Genomic DNA, 8,399 nt, shown 5'->3' with positions numbered 1-8,399 from the left:
AATAAAAGTAGACGAGACATCAGATGGATAAATAAAAGTAGACGAGACATCAGATGGATAAATAAAAGTAGACGAGACATCAGATGGATAAATAAAAGTAGACGAGACATCAGATGGATAAATAAAAGTAGACGAGACATCAGATGGATAAATAAAAGTAGATGAGACATCAGATGGATAAATAAAAGTAGATGAGATATCAGATGGATAAATAAAAGTAGTCAAGACATTGAGTGGATAAATAAAAGTAGACTAGACATCAAATCATTGAGTGGATAAGTGAAAGTAGACAAGTCATAGAGTGGATAAGTGAAAGTAGACAGGACTTCAAACTGACTATTGACTTCACACACTCAGTTTAGATGGCTTGGAAAGTAGACAAGTCATCGAGTGGATAAGTGAAAGTAGACAGGACTTCAAACTGACTATTGACTTCACACACTCAGTTTAGATGGCTTGGAAAGTAGACAAGTCATCGAGTGGATAAGTGAAAGTAGACAGGACTTCAAACTGACTATTGACTTCACACACTCAGTTTAGATGGCTTGGAAAGCAGTAATAAATTCAGTTATTGGCATTAGTAATAATACCAGTCATATTTTCAAATTAATAATGAAAAAATGTCCTTTACAGAATGTTTATAAAACCAAACATTTTAAACAATTGTTTAACACTTAACATACACACATATATCACGTGTTTTATCAACTTACAGTCACATTTGTGAATGTTATCAAATACACAATAACTGATACATCAAACTATGGACAGTCTACATTAGACAACAAAACTCAGTACGCATACTCACAAGGCTGGTGGTTAACATTAATGTAAAGGCCACATGTGACCCCGATAAAATAAAAACTTATAATTATTATAATTAAGCATTTCAGCAAGTAAACCAAGCCAGGTGTGTAAAGGGTTACCATCCTTCTCTTATACAGTATTTGTTTACACAAATTAATTTTCGTGGTTCAATAAGACAACTTGGCTTTTCATTCACTAAAATCTTGTCAGAATTTCACCGTCAAACTGATATTTCATAGTTTACTTCATACCTATTCTTCTGTTCATCATGAATACTGTGCCGAAGGTTATGGTGACTACTAGCAGTAGCTAGTGGGGTTTGGTGTCTTGACTCTGACTTAGAAATGCTTGTTCCCTTACCCCCTTCATACTCAGACATTTCTAAGGCTTTCACAAATGACATGGGTCTACGAACGTGTGAATGGGTAACTTCAGAAGTTCCCAGTTCTGACAATGTTGGATCGGCTACACTAACGTAGCGACATTGATTATAAACTCTGGGGTAGCTGTTAACTACAGGCCAATCTGAACTATAGGAAACAGGAGCCTTGGACTCACCAGAAGAGTGGTACGTAAGAGGATGCCCCCCAGACTGCACACTACTTCTCAATGCAGGCACAAAAACAGTACACTCTGAGATGTCCTGTAGGTTAGTGATAACATGACTATTATTCCCACAGTGGTGATAGTTACCATTAGCTTCTTCAGATGCAATGTGAGCAAGCTCTCTTTCAACTGCTAACCTGCGATTGGGACTAATGCTCCTTGAACCTTTACGACTTCCTGCTATACCATAGTAGACCAGCTGAGTACGATGATGCTTACTTTCTGGTGGAGAACCAGGACTGGCTCTTTGAGTTGAACTATTTGTTGGACTTGACACCGGTGAGCACTTTACACTAGACCACATTGCTGTGGAGTTAAGGGTCCTATGGTTATCAAAAACTTCCACTGGTCTTCCAGAACTGTAAACAGGTTTGGCAGAACACTGCTGCTTTTGGATTGCTGTGGAGTTAAGGGTCCCATGGTTCTCAAAAACTTCCACTGTTCTCAAAGTCTGTGGAGTAGGTGGTCTTCCAGAAGTGTAAACAGGCTTGGCAGAACACTGCTGCTTTTGGATTGCTGTGGAGTTAAGAGTCCCAGGATTTTCGAAAATTTCCACTGTCCTTCCAGAAGTGTAAACAGGTTTGGCAGAACACTGATGCTTTTGGATTGCTGTTGAGTTAAGGGTCCCATGGTTCTCAAAAACTTCCACTGTTCTCAAAGTCTGTGGAGTAGGTGGTCTTCCAGAAGTATAAACAGGTTTGGCAGAATATTGCTGGTTTTGGTAAGTGAACACCAAAGATGGTGTCCTGGTTATTTCTTTCGTCTCTGGCAAAAAGAAGTTAGTCTTGGACCCTTGATGTGGCAATGGTGGAGATGGGTCACAATCCTGAGATTTACTCTGAGAAGTATCAAAGGAATCCATCGTGATATCCATATCTGATGTATCTGCAATTCCCGGACACATCTAAATAACCAAAGTATATCTTAAGTCTCCACAAGAGCACTAATATCATTTGTTTATAAGGGCATTAAAACATGTCTAAAACTACATCAGTTTAATGGTAAACATTATTAAAACTATACATAAACTTGAATTTAATTCCCTCTTCTTACAGAAGTGACCAAAGAATTGTTTACTTTCCCGTGTGTCAAGAAAAAATAACAAGTTAAACAAAAGCACTGACACTTTAAAAAATAGGGATAAGAGCAAGAAATTACAGACGTGACATAGGTAAAAGCCTGAAAATCCTTTTATACAGACTTTAACTTGAAGACCTCCAAAATATTAGTTGCAGTTACAGCAAACAGATACTATTATAACTTTTAAATCTTTTCCTCATCAGCCAATGTACCTTTTTTAGACAAAAAAGGACATCACGCTGCTAAACTTAAATGTGTGTACTTTCAGGGAATTGTGTCAAAACTGGTAATACACATAAAAATTATAATACAAGTTAAAAATACACTGTTAATTTGAAAACAACTGAAACAAACTTGATGTTCTTCCTACCTTTAACTTTAATTAAATAATTCAGCACAAGCAACATTGAAACCTCATAAAAAACAACCTTTTCTCCTAAATTAAAGCCAAGATGTAAAAAATACAGGAGTTGGTAGAAAGAAAATTTAATTTGTTCATCCAATCTAATTTAAAATACAACTAGGGTGAACGAGGAGAACTGTATAAACTGTAGTTTTAAATCACGAAACTAGAACTAGTGTATTGTCTTTAGATAAAAAAGTAAGACACTCACTTTGTTGTACGTATGGGTGTTTGAATGTCTCGGAGCAGCAGTCTTGTTTCCAACGTAAGTTTTCACCTGATTTTCAGACACAATTCCTGATACTGATCTGGGTGGCACAGACACTGCTTTGCTGCTTGAATTTTTGAATCTAAAATATGAGAAAATGTTATTAATAATTAATTTTTTTTTCAATAAATAATGTATAATAGCCAATTTTCAAAAATATAAAAAAATTAAATTCTAATGAGAAAATGATCTGTTATAGAAACTAACATGATTTACAAGCTTTCTCAGATGATAAAAAGACGTTTATTCTCTTGAACTTCAACCCATGTGAAAGACAAACAGTGACAAAAAATTTCAGGTTCTCAGGAGCTATTTATCAGAATTTTATAAGGAATATCTTAACAGATTATCAAGAATTTACCTAAGAAATTATCTATTTCAAGCCAATATTTTCTGTATAGATGTGTTTTATACTGAATGCAAGAAATAATTGGATTCACAACAATGGTTTACGTACAGTTGTGTTTAGTAGATAATACAAGACACAACCTTGTACAATGTAACATTTTCTGTACATCTTATACAAAATACAAGATACAAACTGGTTTAAACAACCGTTTTCTCCATAGTTGTCTTATACAGAATACAAGATACAAACTGGTTTAAACAACCGTTTTCTCCATAGCTGTCTTATACAGAATACAAGATACAAACTGGTTTAAACAACCATTTTATCCATAGCTGTCTTATAGAGAATACAAAATATAAACTGGTTTAAACAACCGTTTTCTTCATAGTTGTCTTATAGAGAATACAAGATACAAACTGGTTTAAACAACCATTTTATCCATAGCTGTCTTATACAGAATACAAGATACAAACTGGTTTAAACAACCGTTTTCTTCATAGCTGTCTTATACAGAATACATGATATAAACAGGTTTAAACAACCATTTTCTGTATAACCCAGATTAAAATAGATATTTTTTGAATCGCTGCATTTCGTGTCAAATTTGCTGAAGAAATAATATGGTTTAAAGTGACTTTCTTAGATTCACTTCCTTTAAGTGTACAATAACTTGATATGTTTTTGGCCCACTTCGAGCGAAAAGATGAAAATAAACGTTTTTTGCACATGTTAAAGATTTCTTTGGGAAGACTTTGTTACGGTATCAGAAGTTCACAATTCAGTAGTTGGAAAATTAGTATTATGTCCCTAAAGTCAAAACTTGTATCTAAACAAAAACAGGACACCAAAAGTTTCTAAATAAATTATCATATGAAATTCTTTACTCACCTAGGATATTGAGGTCCAAGCAACATGAAACAAATGTTGGCCCAGCCACCCCTGGAAAATGGGTTATAACCTCCTCGAAATTTCCCTGTTACCTAACAAAGTTTTAAATGTTCGTTACTTTCATGCTACACTAATAAAAAAAAAAAACCTGATATATAAAAAAACAGGAAAGTACAAATATATATTTTAGGTGTCTTCTTCCTTCACAGTTATACAGACTTGTTGTTCAAGTCTTGAAAAAGTATTCGTAATGTCACATTTTGTAACAGTTCAAACATTGATTCTAAAGTATTCTATCACTGGAAAATTTAAAGTGTTCGTAATGTCATGTTTCGTAACAGTTCAAACATTGATTCTAAAGTCTCTGTATATGATCAACAATGAAGCTAAATTCTCAAAATATCATATATATTTCAGTAAACTGAAATTAAACAGAAAAACAGGATTGATGATGGTAACTCATTACTGAAATTATGATAAAGTGTTTTAAATGATTTTTCACAGATAACTTTAAAAAAAATGAGTTGATTTGTATATATACTTGAGACATTTCTTCATTACCACAAGTAGTAATGCTAATCCTATACACGAGTCCACAAGAATGTTGAATTTACTAAGTGTATCCTCATAAAATCTGCCAAGCTTTTTATTAAACATTTCACATTTGTTCTAAGTAAAAAAAAAATCAAAATTTTTAATAAAGATTTGCCCATGACTCTACAAAGCTTTCAATGAGTCAGCCCAAGCTAATGGTGATTTTCAGGCTAAGAATAAAAAAATTTTTTTTCCACCTTGCATTTCATTTGCATAATCTCTAGACCCCCCCAAATGAATTTTAAAGTTGATATAGAAGAAAAAATACTCTTTCTATTGGTTATAAACATGACCTTCAAATGAGGACGTGGTTTAGAAAACTGCACTGAAAGCTATGGAAAGATGCGAGGGCTTCTCCAGTAGGTTTGACAAACTTGTCGATGTTATCAGAAAATCGAGAAGTTACGCGGTTCAAATTTTATATTAATGCTTTCCATAACATATAGTTTGTGTTTCTGATTGCTCGACCACTCTGACTGCTATAATGGAGAATTCTGAGAGCATAGGCCTAAACACGTGACACGGAGAAGTGAGGACTGAATATATTCGAAAATATTTCTTTTTGAAATTAAGCCTAACATTACATACTAACGTGAATGATAAATTACTTTCGATGTCAGGTTGATTGATAAATAAAGTTATCTAATTAAATTTTGTAAAACATCGGGACATACACAGTTTAACTCAGCAATGCGTCTAGTGTTAATTCAACATCAAACTTGTATAGCTTATCCATTAAAATGTCTTTTATCTTTCTCTTTAAAACAGTGAAGTAACTAAGAGACCTCTAGATAAAACCTTTATAAACACAAGTTATGAATCCACTAATAAGCCTTAACTTACGTACTTGAGGCTAGTACATAGATAACCCTAACTCGGTCATATCAGTAAATAACTGTTGACTATTTCTAATTGATAAATATTATCAAGTATTCCCTATAGCACTCAACATCGCCCTGATATATATTTATATCCTGGTGTATCTCTAATATAAGTAGTAAATAAAACTGTTCATAATTACGTGGTTTATATCGATATATTAAGAGCCAAGTAGTGATTTGATGTTAGCAAACATGTTTAAGTTTAGGGAAAGATTCTTAGGCATAGAAATGGTTGTGTGACCCAATTAATCAACTATCCTAGACAACACTAGAATTTTAGTGTGCATCTGAAGAAAGATTTATTTGTCTGTTATTAAGCACAAAAGTTACACAATAGACTATCTGTGCTGTGCCCACTACGGCTAGAGAAACCCAGTTTTTAGCATTATGTCTTCAGACTGAGCCACTGAAGGTCCTGTAGAAAGAATTAAGTGGTAAATTCTTAAATAAGTCAAACATATATTTTATTATATTTAAAAATGTTCAGTTGTCGAGAACATCAGGTTACATTTGACGTGTTATAACAATACACTCCCACACAGTGACATTAATTGTTGTTCTGTTTCCCCCCAAAAAAAACTCGATATGAAAGGACATTATTGAAAAGTTTTACATTCCATTGTTGTTCTTCTGTTCCCCAAGTGATTGTTTTTATTCTTTTCTTGATTGTGCCAAACTTTAGTTCATTCACCAAAATCTGATATATTTTGTCTTTGTTAAGACTAAAATTTATCCAGTAAAAAAACTCCCAAAAGAATTTCAAACTATTTACAGTGAAGTGTTGTTGTCAAAATGTCTAATATTTCTAGTCTGGTAGTTAAACGTTTAGCCAAATAATGAAAGAGGACAAAATATGCAACAGATGTTGACTGGTGCATAAAACTCTCACCTGCTCATTTGTAGTTCTTCCTCTGGAAACGAGCACCAAATGAAATCCCGTGAGACCCAAAATTGGGATGAACACAAGGAAAATTACACCAATAACCACAAATCTTGAGAACAAGTCAAGGCAAAGGTTATATATATCACAGCTTGTTTTGATGATACAAGGTTTAAAAATTGTATTAAATTAAATAAATATGACAACTTCCAAGTGAATACTAACTACCCATACAACAATATTTGTTTAAATAGATTTTTTGAAACAGTTACTCATTTATCTTTCAGTCATCAAGACGCTACAAGCAATGCATACATTCTTAAGGTTTGTTTTGTTTGTTATAGATTTTGCGCAAAGCTACACAAGGGCTATCTGCACTAGCCGTCCCTAATTTAGCAGTGTAATACCAGAGGGAAGGCAGCTAGTCATCACCGCCAACTCTTGGGCTACTCTTTTTACCAACGAATAGCGGGATTGACCATCACATTATAATGCCCTCATGGCTGAAAGGGCGAGCATGTTTGGTGTGATGGGGAATCGAACCCGCGACTCGCAGATTGCCGGGCCACATTCTTAAAGTATATTAACTCAATAAACAGTTACACTAAGGCCACTTTAACCCGAAGAATACGGTTTGACAAGCCATACAGTCTCTATTAACCGGGGCCTTTAAATCTATGTTTACTAAGTTTATTTGTTGTCAAAGTACTGCTTCGACAAAGGATACGTGACGATAGCTGCAGGATCAGTCAGCCGTCCTTTGTGATCTAGGGTGAAAATGATACATGTTGACAAGATGCTGATTATGTGAATGCTAAGAAAGATAAGAAAAAGGAAGAAATAGCGATAATTTCTCTTCCCTATACAGTTGTTAACCCACGGACAATGATGGTCGAAACTCTGTAAGAAAACGCAAAACGTTACTGATAACGCATGTATAAAAAACACATAATTCTAGTTTCTCAAGTTCAATTCAACATTTGTTTTTTTTTTGATGATTTAATTTTTCATTGTTCATATCACAACTACTGGAAGGAATATTTCAAAATATTATTTCTTTACAAACAACAAAAACTAAAAACCAGATTATAACATCAATTCTGTTAAAATAATTAAATAATTAGTTGTGAAAAATCTATGAAAAAGTGAAAGGCAAATTTACTTCAAAAAATTTATACTGAAAACAGAATCTTCATTAACAAATTAATTTACACTGGAGTATTAATTACTTTTAGCAGTAATGTTATGTAAACTGTGAAATTATAATATACAGTACTGTACAAAAGTGTTAGGACAAGATAATATTTGGTCATTCTTTCCATTTTATGAGGCTAATTATTCAATGTCATTACAGAATGCAAATTTCAACACTATTGTAATGTTTCACTGATCCCTATTGACAACTGAATGAGCCAGGGTGAGAATCCTTATCATTTTTTAGAATTCCCATATACTTGTACCAAGGGCATGTCATAAAGGTTCTGCTCGAATTGACGTACTGATCAAATTTAGGGTCTGAAATAACTGTCGTGGTACCCCATGCAGTGTCTTAACTATATAGAAAGGAGCTAGCAAAGAGGTAGCATATGGTATCGGTATATGCTAGAAGAAATCAATTTAATAGCACCCTACAAATAAACCTT

At 33.7% G+C, this 8,399-nt stretch overlaps 1 protein-coding gene across 9 annotated transcripts in view; it reads right to left on the bottom strand.

Annotated features, from left to right (window-relative positions):
- Positions 1-6: 6 nt before the first annotated feature.
- Positions 7-8,399, bottom strand: part of LOC106469080 (palmitoyltransferase ZDHHC5-like) — a 16,147-nt gene continuing 7,754 nt past the window's right edge. For all 9 annotated transcript variants that reach the window (XM_022397491.1, XM_022397484.1, XM_022397489.1 and 6 more), the window contains 5 exons: positions 7,484-7,656; positions 6,766-6,868; positions 4,402-4,493; positions 3,108-3,246; positions 7-2,317 (listed from right to left, as the gene is read on the bottom strand). In XM_022397491.1, the coding sequence (XP_022253199.1) occupies positions 1,028-2,317; positions 3,108-3,246; positions 4,402-4,493; positions 6,766-6,868; positions 7,484-7,656 (1,797 nt within the window). In that variant the 3' untranslated portion in view covers positions 7-1,027. The remainder of the gene's footprint in view (positions 2,318-3,107; positions 3,247-4,401; positions 4,494-6,765; positions 6,869-7,483; positions 7,657-8,399) is intronic.

The sequence above is a fragment of the Limulus polyphemus genome, unplaced genomic scaffold (genome assembly GCF_000517525.1).
Source record: "Limulus polyphemus unplaced genomic scaffold, Limulus_polyphemus-2.1.2 Scaffold3288, whole genome shotgun sequence".
Taxonomy (NCBI): Eukaryota; Metazoa; Arthropoda; class Merostomata; order Xiphosura; family Limulidae; genus Limulus; species Limulus polyphemus.
The sequence above is the reverse complement of the archived record's forward strand: the minus strand, read 5'-3'. Positions and strand labels throughout refer to the sequence as shown.